The sequence below is a fragment of the Passer montanus genome, unplaced genomic scaffold (genome assembly GCF_014805655.1).
Source record: "Passer montanus isolate IOZ18808 unplaced genomic scaffold, ASM1480565v1 scaffold7, whole genome shotgun sequence".
Taxonomy (NCBI): domain Eukaryota; kingdom Metazoa; phylum Chordata; class Aves; order Passeriformes; family Passeridae; genus Passer; species Passer montanus.
Genome location: NW_024372147.1, coordinates 1,044,404 through 1,067,691, shown reverse-complemented (window position 1 = coordinate 1,067,691; position 23,288 = coordinate 1,044,404). Strand labels below are relative to the sequence as shown.

The 23,288-nt window shown below is 38.0% G+C and overlaps 1 protein-coding gene across 1 annotated transcript in view; it reads left to right on the top strand.

Annotated features, from left to right (window-relative positions):
• The window catches only part of LRRC2 (leucine rich repeat containing 2), a 94,037-nt gene that overhangs the window by 30,606 nt on the left and 40,143 nt on the right, over window positions 1–23,288 (top strand). Inside the window, exons 4-5 of the mRNA XM_039729748.1 lie at window positions 4,834–4,990; window positions 18,113–18,249. Coding sequence (XP_039585682.1) covers window positions 4,834–4,990; window positions 18,113–18,249 — 294 coding nt within the window. The remainder of the gene's footprint in view (window positions 1–4,833; window positions 4,991–18,112; window positions 18,250–23,288) is intronic.

Here is a 23,288-nt window from a genome sequence, read left to right as displayed (position 1 = left end):
ATCTTGTGGGATTTTACAGGGATTCTCTACAGGCTTAGGGCCAGTTGCCATCTCCAGAGGTCCACCTGACACTGGTAGTGGAATGCTATAGTTCTGGCTGTCTTGTGATGCAAGGGCACTGGAACAACTTGCAAAGAGCACCAAGTGCCCTCCTGAAGAGTGAGGCCTGTTGTGTGGGGACAGCTGTAGGTGCAGACATGCATAGGATATGCTCAAATGACTTCCTATTGCATACCACCAACTCTTCCTTCCAGAATGGGTTCTCTTTGGAAGGGATTCTTTCCCTCATATCCCACATGTCATGGCCTTCAACATTGAAAAAAATTTCTTCCTCCCAGTCCATGTCTTCATCCAAGCCAGACAGCAGATCCAGGTCATAAGAAGGCCTGTTATAGACCCACCTTGGCAGATCCAATTTGGTGCTTGTGGCTGTGTGTAGTTGACTGTCCCAGTGCTCTTCCTTTGCCTCATGTGGAAGGGATACAGAAGGACTTTCTTCCTCGGTACTCCAGTTTTTGTCTGTGCTGTCCTCTTCTTGGGACAGCTCGTGGTCTCTGTTATCTTCCCAGCATTTCTCCCTCTTAGCCAAGGCCTCTGCCTTGGCCACTGTTGCTGACAGGAGTGGTCCTGCTGCTGGTCCTACTTGCTGCCTGCTGAAGGCATGGGCTCCCATCTGGCTTGATGCAGAGGAGCTGGGGTGTGACCAGCAGGGCGTGTGAATTGCAGATTCCTGGCTCTCTCTGTCTGCTGCTCTGTATGGTGTTGTCATTCTCATACCCATCATTTCAGCCATCCAGGGGGGCTTATAAAACAGGGTCCACATTGGGCCCATTTTTCTAGTCCTTAGAGGTGGATTGCTGAGGTGGGGTACTTCATTGTTAAAACCCCAGTACTCTGACCATGCCTGATATGTGAGGGGCAGGGAAGGCTTCTCTTTTCTAGCACTCCAACTTTGGTTTTCATTGTGTTCCACTTGAAAGAAGTGTTGGATGTCACAGAGTTTCAAGCTTTCCCTCTCCTCTACCAAGACATTCTTGGTCTCTGGTACTTCCAGGACTGCCCCTGCTGCTGCCCCTGACCATTTCCTGCTGCAGGTGTGGGTTTCCAGAGGGCTTGGCGAGCAGCTGGGGGGTGGAGGGCAGGGGCTGTGTGCAGCAGCTCCCTGGCTCTCTGCCTCTGCTGCTGTCATCTGCTTGATGAAGTCAGAAGCTGCTGCCTTGGACATCTCTTGAGCTTCAGTGGTGAGATGCACACAGTGCTTCTCTGCCTGCAGTGCTGACTATAGCTGCATGGGCCTCACCTATGGGCAGGAGGAGAAAGATGAAGAGGAGGAAGAGAAGGAGGAGGAAGAGGAGTTGGTTGTCCCATTCCCCCAGTCCTTCACCCTATGCCTCTTTGGCAACCTCTGCCACTGAGGCATCCAGGGGAGATGCTACCTCCTGAGGGAAGTGTTCTCCTACGACTGAGCGCTCCAGGCCTTAGTGCTCTTTGAGTAACCTCAGGGTCAGGACATGGCCCCACCTAACAGTGGTGTCTAGGCACCTGCATCACAAAGGGCCCTGGAATGTGCTGCTGTGACAATGGGCCACACGCCAGCATCCTTATAACAGCGGGGTGGGATGCACAGGGCTGCCTGGGACTGGGGGGACCCAGCTGGAAGTAGCGATGCCTGGCATAATGCAGACCCTGCTTTCTCCACACAGAAGTTGCAGCTGACCTAAACCATCCCCTCCCACACAGTCCCAGAGCTTGTGGCCCTGCTGAGCTCAGCCCTGTCTGCCTTCAGTGCCTTGGGGTGCCACCACCCTGGGCAGCCAGTGGCTGCAGAATGATGTCCAGATGTCAGAAGGATAAACTACTTGTTGATAGATAGCAAGTCTTTCTGTGCAGAACTGTAAACTAATCAAATAATGCTTCTGTATATCAGCTTTTTACACAAAACACACAACAGGGAGGACATAGGGACAGTGCCAGTGTTGTGCTGGGGACCAGCAGCAGGGAGTGCCTGGAACTAGCTTCAAATTTTTTTAGAAGAGTGGGAGATTTGGATCCAAAATTTTATTTTGGCCCACTGCAGAGCTGGAAAAGAAACCAAATTTTAACTTAGAGCTTTGACCACAGTTTTACTTCAGGCTCAGGTCTAGCAGGTGAATTCTCACCCAATTAGAGATATTATAATCAGCAATGGTTGTATGTTTGTTATTTATTTCCTTTTAAAACTTCTTTTCCTCTTCTAAAAATCAAACAAGTTTAAGGTATTGTTTTGCTGTTAAAGGAAGACTGGCTATCCTCCAAATGTCAATCTTCATGCAGCAATTTATCAGCAGCCTGCCAGCTTTAGCATGGCAGCAGAAGATTACAAAAGAACACAAGAGAAGAAGAGAGTAAAGCAAACATAAAGCTTGTGGAAGTTTCACTTCCCATTCCTACCTGGTTTGTAATGGAGCAAAATATCACATCAATTTATGTTTCGGCAACACAAACATAAATGCATTTTAAAATGGAAAATATTGAAAAAGAACACAGTAGCAAAGTATTTGCATTCTTGCATTTTCAAATTGTAAATATGATCATATGATATAAAGAAATATTCACAAGAAAGGAAAGCAAGTTGGCAGCTGGCAGAAGAATGGAATCTACTTCCATTCTTATGAAGTAGTGTCTAAGTGTATTTCTGCTGCTCCACAGGAATATCTTGGTGCTCTAAACAAGTCTTAATGCAGACATAAAGATTTTTAAAATTATCTTTATGCATTAATAATATGTTTTTTGCATTTTGTCTTAATTTTTCTAAAATGGTGAATGAGTTTGATCTTGATCTGGGTAGACAACTTTGTGTGCTGCACTGTTTTGAATGTACCAAGGAGAATTTTTTTCTTCTTCCTTCAGTGTCAGAGAAGAGCATGGCTGCTGTCTTCAAAGGACAAAGGGCTGTATTTGCCACCAAAAAGCTGGAGATGGTGTGTTGTGACAATAAAGTGAAAAAACCCATTAGGTCAATAGAAAAGCAGAGACTGACCTGCAGTGTGGAGAAATAGAGTAGAAAATAATGTCTGTTAATATAGACGTCTTTTCCCCTCCAACATGGTTATTCATCTCTCTCTCTGAATCATGGTTTTTCCCTACAGAGATATCTATAACACTCCAGCTAAATACTATCTCCCCTGTGCTGAATTTTCCAGTCTTTAAAGATAGGAAAGAGAACACTAATTGCATTTGCTGTTGTTCTCTGTTATTTTATTTTGCTGCAGAAAAATGTGCAGTACTGAAGATGAGAAATAGTAACTACTTCCACAAAGTTGGAGAGATTTTTCACCACCAGCCCTGAGGCATTTGAGGCATTTTATTTTTTGTCATAAACTGACAAATACAGAAGATGGATTACAATGCAATACACACATATACCTAATCAGAAGGTGAAGTAAGAAATGAAATTATCTGTATCAAATGTGGAAGGGAAAGTAGCAAGCCAGAACGAAAAAACCATAGGTTTTATGTCAGCATGTGTAAATTTGAAAATAACTGAAATGAGAGACAATGTCCATCATATCTATAATTACAGTTAGATCTTTTAATTTAACTAAGAGTTAAGTAACGCAATCGCTAATCCAGAATTTCATCATTAATAAAAAATTCAAATGCAACATTCTTACAAATTTCTTGGGAGAGCTATGAAATCTAGGAAAAAAAAAGAAGAGGGCAAATCCTTTATAAAAACAGTAATTCCTACTGTGTCATATTCTTCATGCATAGGAAAAAAATCTGAAATTAATAAAAAAATCAAAAGCCAAAACTCTCACATCTCTTAATACAGGGCAAAGTTAGTGGCAGAACCTCTTCCAGATTATTTATTCCACATGTTACCATGTAACAGTGTTAAAAGACCTAGGACAGACTGGTAAATTATGGAATGCTTAAGAAAGTGAGAGTTAAATGATCTGACCTTCAACTTTTGGTATTGATTTTTGTCTGTTTCAAGTTAAAGGAATTTGGTGACATAATTCAAACAAAGACATGTACATCTGAAGTGATTATCAATTAACTAAAGCAGTTTTGTACTAGAATAAAACTTTATAAATTTAGGTTTCATTCATAAATTGAAGACTTTTGTTAAATAGAATAATCTGAAAATAACTCATAAATTACAGGAAGTTTCAAAATTATTTTGAAATTTGAAAGCAAAGGATTCTGCATGACTAGATAAAAAATTACTTGCAAATGTGGACTGATTTAAAATTCAATTTTGTTTTTTTAATTTTAAAATCAATTTCATTGTTTCTAAGGAAATCCTCTACATTTTTTTTAACATTGCTACAACATCTTAGGAAGTTAAGCCAACTGATATGTGTGTATAGTATCTGAAATGGTTTCTGTTCCCTCTTGGAAAACAAGTTTTGAAACATTGGCAGGCATTCAGAACAAAATCACACTTATTTTTTTTTAGCAAACCCTATTTAGATATTCTCTATGCACTCTCCTGTTCTGTGCTGCATTTTACTACATCTTGATGTGTGAATTAAAGCACTGAAATGTGTTTTAAAGAAATCCTCCATCTGGAAAAATGAAATAATGTGTGAGACACCAAACAGATTGAGTTCTTCAAACAGGTTTCTGTTTTAGAGCAAATAATTGCATTAGGAGTTAAAAAAATGAATATGTGATGAAGACAGCTGCAGTGCTCCTCAAAAGCAGACAGCTTCTGTAAGGCTTTGGCAAACTACTATTCTACATAAAGATAATTAAGGCAAAGTGCATTTTTCTCCCTATTTGGAAACAGGGTAACAAAATTCTAAGTTCATGCTTTCTATTTACCTCTTCTTACTTTATTTACAGGAACTCCCAGATTCTCTGAAAGAACAGATCTATCTAAAAGAATGGCATGTGTACAATACATTGATACAGACCATTCCAGCCTACCTTGCACTATTTCAAGACCTGAGAGTACTGGAACTGTCAAAAAATCAAATCAACCATCTTCCAGAAGAGATTGGTGAGTTGGTCCAAGATATTCAGATATTTACACTCATACTATTTAATTCTATTGCAAGGAAATGAGCATCTGTGGATATTCTTGTTAATTTACTGATAATTGTCTTCCTCGTTTACACTGAACAGTCCCCACTACATTTTTATATCTCTCTGGCTTTACTTATATTTGCAAAATTGTATTGAGAACCATGAATACAGTATGAGAAAAAGTTAGGACATTTTTGTTATCTGATTCTGAGGAAGTTATTGCCTGTATTCATGCAAATGGAGAGTTGTTTCTGGGAACAGGTGGTGTTTTATATTTCTTACAGATTAAGAAACAGAAATATTACAGAGTTTTAAGCCTCAAGCAAGATAAATTGAAACATAAGATCATGGGAAAAAGGAATAAAAAATAGAATCCTGCAAAAATATACATTTTCATTTTTTTAAAAGTTCAGTAATAATCTTAATTTATTAAAGAGATATATAATAGACTAATTGATTAATAGAAAAATTTGAATTACAAGGTACCTTAAAGGTCTTCTAGTTCCAAACCCACTGCTGTGGGCAGGGGCACCTTTCATTAGACCAGGTTGTTCAGAGCCCCTGCCAACCCAGCCTGGAATGTTTCCAGGGATGGTTCTTCCACACTTTTCTGGGCAACCTGTGCCTTTACAGTGAAGAATTTGTTTGTGAGATCTAAACTAAATCTGCTCAACCTGGTGTTATAAGTTTTAGAGAAACAAATTCTCAATGCCTAAATACTTTGGCCCTTGCCATTTTAAGCTACATAACTATGATTTTAATGCTTGCCTCTCCTAAGTTTTTAGGTATTACAATAATAATCTTGTTTGACACATGTTATTGGTATTGAGAGGGATTTGCTGCTCTCACAAGGAAAAAATATAGTTATAAAAGGTGGCATGTTTGAGAGCAGAAGAAACTGGGCTCATTGTGGGCTCACCAGTGCCAAGCTTATGCACCTAGGTGTACTAATACCTCAGCCTTTGATTTTAAATACAGTAGTCCTGAGCTTTTCCCATGAGTGACCTTCCTTATGTACACTGAGATAACAGCTTAAAGACTAAAATCTTCACCTCCCTTGATATCAAAAGTTAACTAAGAAAAACAGGAAGAGGTGGAGCATCCTGAAACACAGAAATCTGAGCTGGAACTTTCTACTCTTTTAGTATTCTATTAGTCAAGTAACACTCATGCTTTTGATTTATTTACTAACACCATATTTTAGAAAGAAAATTTTACATAGACCTCAAGATCTATTTTATAGTTTCAGCCTGACACCTAAACACACTAACAGATCATAAACAAGACACAAGCAGGAGATAATGAACATAAAATGAACACTGTTTTATCAGCACTTTGACTGCAGAACTCAGATAGGTCGGTGAGTTTAATGGACAAACACTTTGTAAGATTTAGTTTGGAAGAAAGTGGAAATAGCATGGAAGAAAGGGAAAAGACTGGTAGTTTCCTGCCAGACACTACCCTAAACCATTAAAAAGAGGGTTTAAATGGGTTGTTGCTTAACAATTGAGGCAGGTAGAAGCAGGAAAATTTTTATTTATTCTTATAATGTTATGCATTGTTAATGAAAATGATCCCTAAGAAAAAACCCCACCACTAATGATATTAAAATCTGTTTCCACAATAAAGCCATGAATACAGATCTCAGAATCACAGAATTGTTAAGATTGGAAATGGCCTCTAAGGTCATTGAGGCCAACCATAAACCTATCCTCACTGTGTTCATCTCTATGTCCCTAAGTGACACATACACCTTTTTTTTTAGCATTTTCAAGGATGGTAATTTTACCTGTTATTTGGGTGGCCTGTTCTAATGCCTGGCCAACCTTTCAGTGGAGAATTTTTTCTCTAGTATCCAATCTAGAACTCCCCTTGTGCAATTTGAAGTAATTTCCTCTCATCCTTTCACTTTTCCCAGTTTTCAAATGGGAGAAGAGACTAACCCTCACTTTACTACACCCTGCTTTTCAGGCAGTTGTAGAGAGCAATAATTTCCCCTTTCTTTTCTCCAGGATCAGCAATACCAGCTCCCTCAGCTGCTCCTCATAAAATTTGTGCTCCCCAGCTCTGTTGTCCTTCTCTGGACAATCTGCATCACCTCAGTGTCTGGGGTTGTTGTGGATTAGAAATGGTATTCCCCAATTTAATGGTCCCACTAAAGCATTAATTTCTGTCTCCTTCTCCCCTCCCCTTTCAGCCATGTGGAGAGGAAAATTTGAGGTACAAAATGTAAAGACAATGGGTTGTGATAAGAACAATTTACTAGAAACAGCTAGAACGTCAGTTACAGAGCAAAGCAGTGACACCCAATTGCACTTACTTGACCAGCAGGGAGCCTTCTCCTACCCCTGAAAAACTGTGAGGTGGTATAGAATAACCTCTGGGTGTTAGGAATGTCCCCTCCTGTCTGCTACAAAATTTAACCCTGTCCTGGTCAAAACCAGGACAGGAGCCCAGAACTGAAAACAGGATTTGAGGTGTTGTCTCACCAGTGTTGAGTACAATAGGACAAAAACTTCCTTGGTCCTGCTGGCCACACTATTTTTGATACAGCCAGGGTGTCTTTGGCCTTCTTGTCCACCTGGGCACACTGCTGGACCATGTTTGACTGGCTTTCAACCAGGTGCTTTTTTGCCAAGCTGCTTTCCTGCTACTTTTCCCCAAGCCTCTAGAGCTGTCTGGGGCTGTTGTGAACCAAGGACAGGACCTGGCTCATACAATTGTCCTTGGTCCACTGTCCACCTGGTTCAGGTGACTCTGAATATCTTTCCTTCCCTCTAGTAGATCAATCTTCCCACCCAAATTTTGTTTGGAACATGACTTAGGACGTACTTTATCTCCACATCCAGATCAACAATAGTGACTTTGGGTTGTACTCAGTGGTCTTTGGGTTGGACTTGATGACCTGGGTTGGACTTAATGATCTTGAAGGTCTCTTCCAACCCAGTGATTCTGTGATTCTGTAATAAAGACTCTAAAGAAGGCTGGCTCCAACACTGAGCCCTGGGGAACACCACTGATGTTCAGGGGACAAGTAGATTGTTCTAGTAGAAGGTAATGTAGAGCCTTTATCAGACCCTTTTTGGGAAACAAGGAAAAAGGTCTCATTGTTTCTAGCAGCAATCACTGTTCTTTCAATTGCATTAACATGATGGGATTTCTGCTCATCAATAGCTTTTATGTAATTCCCACTTATTCACTTTTCCTCCAATATGTTTATCTCACTAGCTTACACCCATGATTTATTTATTTCAATACTTTTGTTGCTTTTTTTTATGCAAATGTTTGCCTGGAAGGGCCGGAGAATGTTAGAAAACGCTTTGTTGTAGGACTTCCCTCAAACATGGTGTTAAAGCACTCACCATCCTCCTCTTACCTGGGAACTTTTGTTCAGAAATATTGTTTTTCAAGATTCATTAAACCTAATAACTCCTCAGTGGAAACATAGAGTTTGCTAAGCTATAGATACTTATACATACATATATATTTTATATATATATATATATGTATGTAACTTATATAATTCTATATCACGAAACATAGAGTTTGCTAAGCTATAGATACTTATACATACATATATATTATATATATATGTGTGTGTATGTAACTTATATAATTCTATATCATGGTAGTAATTCTAGCCTATCCAGAAAATAATGCATAATCACTCATGTCGTCTAAGAAGAAATAATACAAAAATCCACTCCAAGACTCTGTACCTGAACTGTTCAGCACTTTTTTGTCAAATCTTCCTGATGTTTTTAAGTATTATTGAATGTTGTGTGTTGATAGCTCACCTGTTAGTACGGCACTGAAACTGCTCTTTTTGTTATGGCACAAATTACAGAGGAACTTTGTGTTAATTTTTGTAATGCTCTCTTTGTTTGTGTAAAGAGATAAGCTTGCAAACTTCAAATAGCTGTTCTTTTATTTAATGTACTATATATACATACAGAGACGAATATTAATGTGTATCGGAAATGTTAATTATTTTCATAAGACAATATTATGGAAGGTCTTGGATATTTTGGCGTTTTTGAATACTGCTTCTAAATGAAATATTTGATATTTCAAGTATACTTGTATATAAGTCTATTTAGCTACTAAATTTTCACAAGGAAAATTATTGATGTGGGTTTGATTTGGGAGCTCTAAGCAAAGAGTGAGGACTTAGTGTTAAATCAGAGGGTAAGGTGTCTGGAAAGGCTAAGTGCTAAGGTATACATCATTTTGTCTTCTGCTTACAAAACAGCAATAACTAGGTAAATATCACAGCTCAAATGTACTTGAGAGCAATGACAGATAGTTGATGTTGGCAGTGACATACATCTTGTTGAGTCTTTAATCTTCAGACAGAATTGAAGTCAACTTTAGATCAACAAATCATCCAGCAGAGGATAACCTGGTGAGGCATATTATGACAACTTTTGATTCTCACAAGAGGTAAATGTATGAGAGAACATCAGATGATAAGAATATTTTCAATGAAAAGAATTATTGCTGCAGTAGAAGTTTCTGGACTTCTGGAACATTGACTTTCATATTCCTGTTTTACTAGATTTAGAAGATAATACACCACCCTGAATCAGAGAGAAGAAAGAGTTGAATCCATTATCAGATATTTCATATCGCATTTTCATAGTCAGATATATACACGAACAAGAACATATTTGTAATAGAAGACAGATGAGATTATTTTTGATTTGATAGTTTTTGTGTAAGAATAAATATTTTAATCAGAATTGTAAAAAAAAGAAAATAAAAGGAAAGAAAACTGCAGAATGGAGTTGTTTGTCTTAAAATGTTTTGCCTAGGAATAACAGCGAAAAAATAATGAATGGCATGTAGCCAGGGGATTTTCTTTGTCTTCTGAGTGAGATTACAGGTTTGGCTTTGACTCTATGGCTGCAGTGCAATTGCTATATGTAAAGCAGTGCTAGTACATTAGTAATTGCTATAAATGAAACTATCCAACATTATATTCTCATACTCACATAGGAAGTAGTGGACTGAAGTTTCATCTGTTTCCAAGGCCTTTGTGCTGGCATGGAACTGTAAGGTTATACTAGGATTTTTTTGTTCCACAAGTTATACTTCTCAAAGAGCTGTTAACAAAATACTTGTACTGTGTCCTCTCCCATTTCTGATTTTCCAGATATTGAGGATTAAAAATAATTGCTTTTGGTGCGTACTTTATTAAGAAATCACAGTGAATTTTTGTCTCTTTTCCACTGCACAGTATAAAATTTCCTCTGTTCATATCATTAATCCAATTTTCTATAACTCAGAAGGGAAAACTATTATTAATAGAATTTAAAATTACTTCTTGATACCTAAAATAGCTTTTTCTATTAATGAGATTGCCAATGTGTTTTGAGTTTCCGAGAAGAAAATACATATTCTCATCTTAAATGCCTATTCTGAGGAACTGCAAATTCATCAATTACCTTTGTAATTTACTCAGTATTCAGTGTTATTTTTCCAGCAGCTCAGTCTTGTATGAAACACAGGAAAATTTTGATTATATCCTCCCTTTGGAGAGGAAGTATTAAACACTGGTGTTGCAAGTTGACTGTTTTTATGAGGACATTCTGGACTTAGTTTTCAATGGCAGCCTCTATTCTCACACTTCCTGAGTGGATGGCACTGAGGGCAGGGACTGGGGGAGTTAGGTCAGTCAGGTAAAGTCCCAGGTGACTGAAAGATGGGAAATGTTGTGCCCATTTTAGAAGAAAGTAGACAGGCTGGAAGGGATCATGTGAATCTCATGAGGTTTAACAACACCAAGTACCAGGTACTGTGCTTGGGTTGAGGCGCACTCTGGTATCAGCAGACGCTGCGGGATGAACAGATGGAGAGCAGCCCTGAGGAGAAAGGCGTGTTGGCTGAGAGGCTGGACATGACCCAGCCATGGGCACTCCCAGCCCAGAAAGCCAAACGTGTCCTGGGCTGCATCCAAAGCAGCGTGGGCAGCAGGGGAGGGAGGGGATTCTGCCCCTCTGCTCTGCTCTGCTGAGAGCCCACCTGGAACCCTGCACCCAGCTCTGGGGTCCCAGCACAGGGAGGACATGGAACTGTGGGAGTGGGTCCAGAGGAGAGACACAAGGGTGATTAGAGGGATGGAGGGCCTCTCCTATGATGACAGACTGAGAGAAATGAGCTTGTTCACCCTGTAGGAAAGAAGGCTCTGGGGTGACCTTACTGTGGCTTTTCAGAACCTGAAGGAGGCCTATAAAAATAACTGGATGGCTGCTTACAAGGACATGTATTAACAGGACAAAGGGTAACGGCCATATACTTAAAGCGGGTACGTTTAGTTTAGATATTAGATATTCTTTCCTCTGAGGGTGACCAGGCAATTAAACAGGTTGCCCAGATAAGTTCTGGATGACCTATCCTTGGAAGTGTTCAAGACCAGACTGGATGGGGCTTTGAGAACCCTGGTCTAGTGAAAGGTAGCCTTGTCCATGGCAGAAGGGCTGGAATTAGATGATCTATAAGGTCCCTTCCAACTCAAGCCATTCTATAATTCAATGACTCTATGCTTGCAGATAATGTAAAAAGTTGTCTAGCGTTTTACAAGTGGATCTACATTTGCATTGAATAGGATCCTTAGATAATAAAAGCATTCTGTAACCTCATCTATATTTTGTCTCTGACATCTTGTTAGAACCACTAATGTAGGCTTGTGTAAAAGGTGGATTTGTACTAGCATTATTAGAATGCTGCATTGCTCATAAGAAATTACAGAATTTAATTATGAATTCAAGTTTTTAAAAATGAATTAAAAATTTAGACTGTAAATAAAGGCAACAACTATGACACTGGATCTCCCATCTAAAAAATAATCTTAATTTGGAAATTTTCAGGGAGACCATGGATTTAATTTTGGCTTTTACTGCCTCTCCATGGAAAACACAGAGGTGTTAGCTGTTTAATTCTAGAATTTGCATATTTTATAGAATGAAAATTCAGCAACATTAAGCATAGTTAAAAAGACTATTGTACAACAATGATTTTACTTTATTACTTTATTACTACTTTTAATTCAGAAGTTGTGCTTGAATATTATATGAATGTATATGTAACATTTATGGGAGCCAAATCCTCCTTTGCATTTGTGCAGTCATGGAAGGGATGCCACCTCCTCCCTCCCCTCCTAAAGCGCCTCAATGGCTGTATTACGTGCTCATTAAGCTTGATTTTACTGGGCACCCTACCAAAGACTGTGGAGAACGTCTGACTAAGATGACCTTAATAAGCCCCTAGATGCAGGCCTCAGGATTGTAAGAGTCCATACTGCTTTACCACCCTTATTTCCCCTCCTCCAAATGACAATGTATATGGTATTTGAAGACTGTTTTGGAATTCATCCCTCCAAACTTTTGTGCTCCTTTGGTCAAGCCACAGGATTTGAGAATCTTTCATTTTCATGGATGTTTTTTATAGTCACAAATTTGTGCTCTCTCTCTGATAAAGTTTGCCTAGCAGGTTTCACTCTGTAATCTGGGTTACCATTCTGAGAGCTCATACAGCCTAACTATATCTTTATCTACTGTTACAAAAATTTTAAACAGTTATTTAGGGGAAGGAGTCATTAGAGATGTGGTGCTGAATGGAAACCAGGTTGAAATAAAAAATTTATAAAGGAAAAGCAAGTTGTTCCCAACTAATTCGGTTTCTATCTTTGGAAAATATGACTGAGCTTCAATCTTGTCTACCTGGTATTCCGCGACAGGTTTGGAAAATGATGTTTGATTCTAACAGAATGGACTTTGATGCCACAATTTTAAAATATGCAAAAGACTTGTTAAACTAGAGGCAAAAAAATGTGTTTATTTAGAAAGAGAAGGTGTTGGTCATGAAGATGGTAATTTGTGGATTTTCTCAAGGATCAGTCTTGACTTTATCACTTAGCAATTTTCAGGAACAGGGTTGCTGAAATTTTCTGACACAGTTTGTCTGTGTGTTGTCTCTGCAAAATACGTGGAAATATGGTAAGACTGATGAGCAGATAGGCTTCTAAAAAATACAGAGGTTAAATTCACAGTTGCTGAGCTCAAGATCATGTATTCATTTTTTGTGCATCATGTCAGAGATCATTAAATGAAAAAAAATGAAATAAATGAAACTCCAAATCTAGCAGTCACAGGAGGACTATCCTGTAATTTTAGATGAGAACAGATGCAAAATATGTCTATTAGGACCATTTAAGGAGGGGAATTTTTATTTTGTCAGCAGAGACTAGAAAAAATGGCTTATTCAGGCTAGTAAAATGAATTCTGAGAAGTCTGTTACCTATGAAAATATCAGAAGTTAACACCAGTGAAGGAAAAAATCCTATTTAAAGATGAACTACACAAAATAATGTTTAGGAAACTTCTACAAATAAACTGAGGTTAGCAATCTGAAGATTATTCTAAATAAAGAAAATTAAGAAACTCAGTAACTTCTTATAATGCCATAACAGCAGCAGATGCAAAAAATAAGCTACTTTTCAAATGAAATTGAGAAATGAAAGAAATGTGATTATGTGAAGTGCTCATGAAAGGATTTTATCCAGTAGGTCCTGGTTAGTCTTATATATATGTCTTATCGCCCTAGAGGGCGTGTTATTGCTTGACTACTGCTCACTTGTCAGGTGGCATAACTTAATTCACTGAAGAGCCCAGAGGTGAAAAATAGCCCCTATAGAATTCCAAGATTGCTCCCTGCAGGCAGATCTTGGCAAGCTTCATCCGATTAATCTATGTTGTCCTGCATTTGTTATGAAAATAAAATTCAATTGCATGACTCCTGCCTTTTCCCAGTAATTTTCATAATCATAGTCACAGCAATTACTGTAAATTGACTGTAGAATCTGTAGTGCCCTTCTGTCATGTTAGAGAGAGACTATATACGGTAAGAAAAAATGTGATGCATTTTTTACGTATCTTTTTTTTCATACCTGCAAACCATACTGGGAACATTGACATACATGTTAGGTGCTGTGAAAGACAGGCAGAGAATGATGTGCTTGAATCCATCACACTACCCAGAAAGGCTGCTATATTTTTGTGATTTCTTTTTCATAAGTGATTCTGCTCCATGTCTCCAATGCATGAGATGACCACCTGAACAAAGTTAGATGAGACAGTGACTAGCAAGTTGGTAACACCAGGTGCCTTGCCTAGTAGTCCATTAGGGGTTAGTTCTTAAATTACTAATGGAACTGAGAGGTAGAAATTTCAGTGACTGAAAAATTACCAACATCTGTTGTGGTTTAACACTTGGAGGCAGCTAAGCCTCATACAGGTTGCTCAGTCCCCCGCAGTCAAGTCTCCCACAGCAGGATGGGAAGAGAAAGGGAAAGGCAGAAGTGAGAAAACTCATGCATCAGGATAAACACAGTTTAAAAAGAAGAAGTAAACAAACCAGTGATGCAAAAGCACTCGCTCACCACAAATTGATCCACATTCAGTCTCTAAGCACTAGAGACCTTAAAACTCACTGCCATTCAACCCCTGTCTCCAGCTTTTACTGCTGAACGTGACATTATATGCTATAGCATATTCCTTTTGTCTGTTTGGATGCAATATGTCAGCCCTGTCACCTCTCAGCCACTTGCCCACTCGTAGTTGACTCACTGGGGCACCAGAGTGAGAAAAAAAATTTTTTGCTGAGTTAGCACTGTTCAGTTATTAACATTGTTTGGTCATAAATCCAAAACATAACACCATATGAGTTGCTATGAGAAGGACTAACTCCATTCCAGACAGAACCAGTACAATATTCCAGTGGTGAAAGAACAGGCAAAACATTCCAGGGCTATTGAATATGTGGTTCTTCTTTCATTCCAATGGGATTTGCTCTCCTTTAACACGGGATTAGCTGGTTGAGGAAGTGAATTATGACTTTCTGATTCTCTAGTTTTAAGGCATTTCTGTTTTAATCATTATTTTGTTGCATGAAGTGGTAAATTCATGGTCATGACACTTAGCATGTGATATAATATCTTCATGTACATTATGATAGTAAATGTGGTGAGGTTTCCTTATCAGTAGACTAAACTGCTATTATTTTTAGGTGCTTAAAATGTAGCTCACATGTTGACACAATTAAATTGTTTTATTACCTAAACGGCCCTTGTCAGATAGTAGTGTACTGGCAAAACAATGCCTGTTGTAGTCTTACAAAAATATTTTCTTCTATTTTAGCTAAACCAGTAGCTTACAGCAAAGGAAAACAAGGTCACCATGCTAAAAGGAAAGCTGAATTTTGAAATACACCTTAGTTTCTGGCAGAGCTAGAACTGGAAGGAAGCTGGGTGGAAGACTTTGTTTTTCTTTGTTGTAATCTGTAGAGATTAATGTAACAGAGTTATCACAACATATGCCTTGTCTGCCATATGTGAGATGACTTGGGTGGTCCATTCATCATTTAAAAACAATGTTGTGTCTAAGGGAAACAATGGGGTTTATGTAAAATGCTGTGTGATCTGGTGACTGCTAGTGTTGGCCAGCAAACTGCATGTGTCTGGCTTTGGCCACAGCAATTTCTCAGGAAAAAAAGTAGGACTTTCTACTCCCTATGCCTCTTCTCTGTCTTTTTCTGTAGAAGCACTAAATAGCCCTTGGTGAGGATTTCCACAGATTGCAAAAGGTGAGCAACTCTAAGCCAACAGTTGCTTTGGAAGAAGTTTAATTAATGTTAATATCTTAAGGATAAGAGCACTACTATGACACTGACTTGAGGACACTTTGTACTCGGCAGTGTCAACCAAATCTAATGAAACACCAGATTCTTTAAAAAAATTTGTTATAAATAGAAGACTGATATGACTTAGGAATGGTATGCCCCGAATTCAGTGGCCCTCCAAGACTCTTCAAACCATGCACTGCTCCATCTTGCTCCCAGGCTTTTCCCTTCTCCTGTCCCTGTAGCACTCTGGAGAGGAGAGTGAGAGGAACAAAAAGCAAAGATTATACACTGAGAAAAGAAAAATTTTCCAGAAACAGCAATAAGTTAATAAAATGTACAGTAACAACCAGAATACTAATGACAGAAGTTACAACAAAAGACATGATTCACACAGAAAACAACCCTGACAATAAAAAATTAATAAATCAGATGGCTCCCTCCGTCAGGGTTACTTTGCCAAACCAGAACCCCTTCTTGCTGGAAGAAAGTCTCTTCCACTCCTGACAATGATGTGAGGTAGTATAGAATAACTTTTGGGTCGTGGCCATGCCATTTATCAGCTACTGGAAAAATTAGTCCTGTCCTGGCCAGACCTGGGACTCTGATTAATGTAAGTTTTTGGTTGATGTGTGTCTTGTCTTGCTTTAGAAATAGCTAGTCTACTTTGAGAACCTGCTGACAATGATACTGTTCTCTCCCAGTTTCCAATTACTGAATTGCATTTGTGTTTCTTACTTCTCCATTTCCTTCTAAATGCTGTATTCTGTCACTGGGTAGAAGGGAATACTGCAGGAAAATAAGTTAGTAGAGGGAAATATGGTAGATGATAACAAGCTGAGTATATAAGTTGATATCCTTACAGGAAGGGATGCGGTCCAGGACCACCTTGACAAACTTGAGAGGTGGGTTCATGTGAACTTCATGGAAGTCCACAAGGGAAAGTACAAGATCCTGCACATGTGCTGGGATAATTTCTAATATCAGTGCAGTCTGCGTGTGAATGGATTGAGAACAGCTTCACAGAGAAGGACTTGAGAATACTGGTGAATGAGAATTGGGTACGAGCTGGCAATATGCATTTGCAGCCCAGAAAGGCAACAGTATCTTGAGAAAAAAAAGGGTGACCAGTATGTTGAAGGGAGGGTGTCACTGTGAGACTCCTCCTGGAATACTTAATCCAGTCCTGGAGCTTTCAGTACAAGAAAGACATGACCCTGCTGGAATGGCTTCAGTGAAGGGCTGTGAAGATTGCCAGAGGTCCGGAACAGTTCTGTGAAGGAAAGCTGAGACAGCTGGAAGTATTTAGACTGAAAGAGAGAAGGTTCTGTTGTCATCTTATTGCCGCCTTTCAACGTTTAAACTGCACTTATGAGAAAGGTGGGGGGGACTTTTTACCAGTGTCTGTACTGACAGCACAAAGGACAATGGCTTTAAATGGAAAGAGAGTAGGTGTAGCTTGAACCTAAGAAATTTTTTATGATGAAGGTGATGTGACATTGGAACAGTATGCCTGGAGAAATTGCACATGACTCACCATGGGAAGTATTCAGTCAAGTTAGACAGGACTTCGTATTTTGTACTAGATGATTTTTGAAGGTTCCTTCCAAATGAAACCATTTGTGATTCTGCAATTCTGTGATCATTCATGTAATACAACAACCAGGCCTTCCATAAAAAGTTCTCAATTTGTTATGTATTTAATGATGCCTTTACTAACACATTAGCTGCTTTATGCATTCAAATGTCTTCCAGTTTGGTTATATCACAGAATTACTTACTTTTTTCATGATATTGCATTTTAATTATGTTTCTAACCCTCCTTTTGCTGACAGTTATGTAATGTTTAAAATTTGAAGAAACAAAAGAATTTGTTATTAAATGTAGCATAGAATATTATCATAGCCTTTAAAGATACGATAAATCACAATAAAGAAAATAATTAAACACATGCACACATACATTATATAATCAAAAGTGTGCAATGCAGGATGCTAAAGATAGAATTCTGTAAGTTTAGTAGGAGTGATTGTTCTCAACAAGGAGTTTGTATAGAAGTTGCTAAGAGGTGTTTCAGTTGGCAGGCAAATTTTCTACAGTGGGCAAGCCAAAAGCCAACTTCTCTAGTTTCAGCTGAGGTTAAGAGGTATCTCACTGTTAGAAGAAACAAGACCTTTGAAAGTCTTTGCTGTGTTCTTTCAAACACTCTCCAAAAACACTGCTAAATAAGGGCACTATTGCCCCTCAAAATGTTATTGCAGAAAATATTTATTAATCTCACCCATCATCACAATAAGGAGCTTTTTTTTTTTTGCTTAACTGAGTATACCTTTTATTTTTTGCTTTCTCTCTCTCTCTCTCTCTTTTTTTTTTTTTTTTTAATTTAAGTACACTGATTTGAATTATCTTACCCTCACAGGCTGCTTAAAAAACCTCAAAGTGCTCAATGTGAGTTTCAATAATTTGAAGTCAGTTCCTCCAGAACTGGGTGATTGTGAGAATCTAGAAAAACTGGATTTGTCTGGAAATATGGAAATAACAGAGCTCCCATTTGAAGTAAGACAAAAATCTATGTTTGTTTCATGTTCAAATATTTTCTTAACAGATTAAATCATATACCATGAAGTTTTTAACAATAATGTTTTGCTAGTAATATCATTGAAAATGCCTTAGAAGTACTTAAATAGGGCCAAGGTACCTTGTTTTGCTTTTCCAGTGACTAAATTTTACTTGTATATATTCTGATAAATGAAGGAGGACAGGATCCTAAAGGGGATTTGACTGTGGTAATAAGCAGCAGGCTGCAAATAGCTGTTTTCTGTAAAAATGAAGTACATCTTTGTAGTCAAATTCACATACACACTTTGTTCCCTGTGTCTGTTTTCATTTAAAAACTGTATAGAAAGTTCTATAAACAGCACTGTCTTTTGCTACGAGCACAAATATTTCTCTGAGAAGGATATTACATGTGAGGAATGGCATGAATGTATAATAGACTGAGAAAAGAACTCCCAGGCATCCACCAACATTTTTTTTTTCTGTTGGCTGCATAACTGCTTTCTGCCACAGCTGCTCTGAGACTTATTGTCAGGGGGAAATAAAATAATTGGTTGGTACCTAACCACAATTTTTGCTGTCATCTGTATTTTTCAAGTTCTTAATATCCTGATTTCTGGGGGGTGAGTAGAGGGATCTTTAGGGAAAAGTGTCAGGCTCTTCTTTACTGATTCCTACTTTTTCTCTAAGCATCTGTAACTGGTGATTCACAGGCAATTGGAATGTTGGAGTGGATTAAACTTATGTGAGGTCTGATTTAGCCCTGCTTATGTTCCCTTCTGAGGAAAGTAATAGTAATTAATTTTCTCCACTGACTTTTCATAGTAAAGAAGTTTATCTAAAAAGAATTGCTAAAAAAATTGAGTTAACAAAACAGAAACAAAGAGTGAACTTTCCCACTGGAAAGTTCATGGACATGAAAAAGAAATGCTAGCAACAGAATAAGCAGTGCAGGTCTCCATTCTCCTGCCTCTTCTCCTTTGCATAGCAAAACCAGGGAATGAAACAGATAGAATTTAACTAGTAAAAAGGAATCATAATGGAATCAGGAAATCATATGTCCTGAATAGGCAAATGAATTAAACAAAATTATCAGTCTTGTAGTGCAAGGATTTACCCATGTTTATGCATTATGGGTAGCCTTTGCATGGAATCCTACCTGTGCATGTAAGTCTTTTCAGAGCTGAGCCTGAGAGACCAATGTTTCTTTTGGAGAGGTCTAAAATGTAGTTTCTTTCCTGAAATCTCCTGTTCAATGAAATTGAAAGCCACAAAACTGAGTGTAGGTTATGGCCTAATGGTTCACTTAAAACTTACAGAAAAAAAAATGGAGTTGTGCAAATAACTTTATACAATGGTAAAAACTGCAAGCAACATCATGTTAGTGTGGTACAAAAGGTCAAGAAGAAAAATATTGACATTATCTATTGTGTTTCTCTGGAGGCTGAAACTCAATTCATACTTGTAGTGATCTGGGAGGGAGGCTACACAAGCTCTTCTGATTTAGATTATAAACTCAGTTTCTCAGAATCAACATTTCAAGGTCAGCTTTGGAAGCTGAACATACAATTAAAGGAACACTTTTTTTGAATGATGTGAAATACTGCTAAGTGTTTGGCCTTTAGCATACTGTCTGGCTTGTGTTATTCAGAACAAATGCATCAGAATCCTTGCTAACATAATAGGTGACTAATGTTGACTCTAAGATAAATAGTTATAGTTATTAGCAGGTAACAGGTTAATGAATTAAAATATTGAATTAGTCTAAATAGTCTAAAAAAGGGAAAATAGAAAAATAGTCCTGGGCCAGCTTTGAGTAGCCAAATGCCTACCTGTTTGATCACTTCATCCCCCTCTTCAGCATGACACTGGGAGGAAATATTTTGAGAAATCACATGGATCAAGATAAAAGACAGGGAGACTGTTTCTCATTTACTTTTGTAGCCAAAACAGACTGTACTTTGGAAAGATTAATATTTGTCAAGATATATTTCAGTAGTAAGAAATAAAGACAATAAAACAAAATCTTCCCCTCTCTTCCAAGGTCAACTTCATTTCAGATTCCTCTTCCATCTCTGATTAGTGCAGGGTGGCAAGGGAAGTTACAGCCAGTACACAGTAGTCTATAGCTGCTTCTCCTTCATCCTCACTCCTTTTGATCTCCCTTCATGTGGGGTCCCCATGGGCTGAGCTTTTTCCGGGAATATCCATCTGCAGCAGCATGAGTCTTCCATGAGCTGTAGTGTGGAGATCTACTACACCATGCAGGACCTCCACTTCCTCCTGCTTTGATTTGATATTTCCTGTATTCCTTCTCGCTCTTTTTATGTTCCCTCTTTCTCTGGTGGATTTTTTTCCTCTTTGTTAAATCAGGTTTTAGAGTGGCACCATACACACTTTGCTGAGTGCTTTGCTGTGTCCTGTGCTTGGTCCATTAGAGCCATCTGGAATTGTTGGTATCCATTTGGGGCAGCCTCTGGTGTCTTTCTGCAGAGCGTCTTCCCCTGAACGCCACTGCCAGTGTGTTGCCACGGGCAAGCAATACAAGTATTAATGACCACAAGTTAGATGGTATCATTTATTGTCCAATAGAATTGTTGCTAACATCCATTAATCCAGTGAAATGCTACTTATAAGGGTTAGCAGTGTCTCTCACGTGGAGTCAGTACTGGGAATTGGAGATTATAACAAAGCAAATATGTGCAAGTTCTGTTTTGTCAGGAGAATGGCTTCTTTTTACAACATTAGGAAGAAAGAGAAAACTTGGCAACCAATAGAAAAAATAACATAGAATGTTAATAAAACTGTTTTCTGTTTATCCTCTCTTAGGAAATTAAATTTTTATTTGACTTTCAAGTCCTTAAAAGTTCCTTCTGGGAAGATTAAAGGAATGTGCAAGAATGGCATCAGTATTCTTCAGTGTAAAACTTAAAAAGGCCAGCTGCAGCCCAGTAGAAATTATTGAAGTCTAATTTTTTCTTGGTTTTTTTCTTGTTTTTTTTTTTTTTTTTTTTTTTTTTTTTTTTTCCACATTGAGTAATGGCCAGAGAGACACCCCATTCTAAACCATAGCATCATTCTAGCCCAAATGCACCTCAGGGAGTAGCTATATCAGCCTGTCAGGAACATGCACGTCCAAGTGCCTAGGCTTTTTCACTATTTCTATTTGGGTATGCTTTGGTTCCTTGAGGGATGTGCCTTGTGCCATAGCATCAGGAGGAAAGTACATTGCTCACTTGTCTGTTCATTTATAGCAAAAAGCTCTTTCTTTGTTTGCAAAGACCACTTTCAGCACTCTCTAAGTCATCTCACTAAACCTTAAAATGAGGTAATCTGATGCTACATGAAAAAAAATTGAGGATGTGTGCTCTCATCTTTTACATTCTGAAGGATTAAGACTTCATACCATTCCATACGATGTCGAAGGAAGAGTAATCTGTTTCAAGGTCTAGCTTTCAATTTTTAAAAATTTGTTCTATTTTTGGATGTGCAATATTTTTAGATTCAGATATTTATTAGAAATTATCTAATTAAATATTTAGATAGTATGTCTAACATTTTAGATATTAGTTAAAATCAGTTTTTGATTAGTATCAATTGAAAGTAAAACTTAGCAGAGAAAGTTTATGGATCTGCTGTGGAGTTCAAATCTATATTAGCTGCACTTGCAAATGAATGTCTTCCTCTGGATATAGTGAAAATATAAATTGAAATAAAAGTGTATATAAGAAAAGTCAGCCTACATGACGTAATGTTTATGTAGTCAGCTTGTAACTCAGTAGCCAAGTTTAACAGAGGAAAGTACTCTATGAGGTTTAGGGCACAACACATATCTTGCAAGATTCTTAGATGAAGAGGAGTGTTCTTCTAGATGAGATGCTCAGGAGAGGCATGCCCTGTACCTTTATCCAGTCCCTCTCTCATCACAGTGTTGTTATACTGGATACTATATATTAGTAATTACAGAGAGAAGGAGATAGACAGACTTATTTCCAAATTTCTTGTCTATTTTGCATGTGAATTTAATAGTTAGCATGATGCTGGTATTTGTATTTTAACTGTTAGATAGTGTTCCTCTAACTATTATCATCATAGAGGTTATGCAATAAAATTCTACTTCCAGGAAAAAACCTGTATTATAAATAATATATTTACTGATTAAAGTTCATAGAAAAACTGCTCTGACCTTATTTTCAGCTAGGCTTTCTTTAGAAAGTATTACTTTTTGCAGTTATTTACTGAATCACATAATTAGAGTTTCATGATATTGATATTTCAAAGAGACAGCTTTGTTGTGGACTCCTTTTGTTTTATGCCAATAATGTTACTGCAGCCAACAGTATCTATGTGACCCAAAGGAACTTCAGTGAGAAAAGAGGGAATATGAAGAAGTTCTAATTTCCTCCAGCTGTGCCATCTGGTACGGCACATGCTGTCAGTCACAGGACAGGCAAGTCATTCCACAGTACCAGAAGCAAGACAAATGCTTGCACTAGATATCGTGATACACAAAATTAATAATAAAGTTTTTTTTTCAAAGTCATTGTGCCTTGAATAGTGTTCAGTACTACATCTGAGGAGTTTCAGTAGGTGATCAGAATTTTTTCTATATCATCTGGGTAGTGCAAAATGAAGGAATTAGAGAATGTTAAAGGGTATAAATAATTTGTCAAGCAGAGTGTGTATCCATGAATGCCTACATTTTCATGTCAATCCTGTATATACTGATCTTTGAAATTCAGAGAAATTAAAATACTATGCTTCATGGTTGCTTTAACACACTGTTTTCAAAAGATCAAATTAAATCTTGTTTTGTATATCTGATGCACAGTTTCAGCTAAGTCCTAATATAAGCAAGCACAGACGTGAAGACCTTTCAAAATCATGGAACTGTAGAATAGTTTGGATTGGAAAGGATCCATAAACATCATCCAGTGCAGCCTCCCTGCCCTGGGCAAGAACATCTTCAACTAGAACATGTTTCTCAAGGCCCCATCCAATCTGACTTGGAATATTTCTAGGAATAAGATATTTACCAT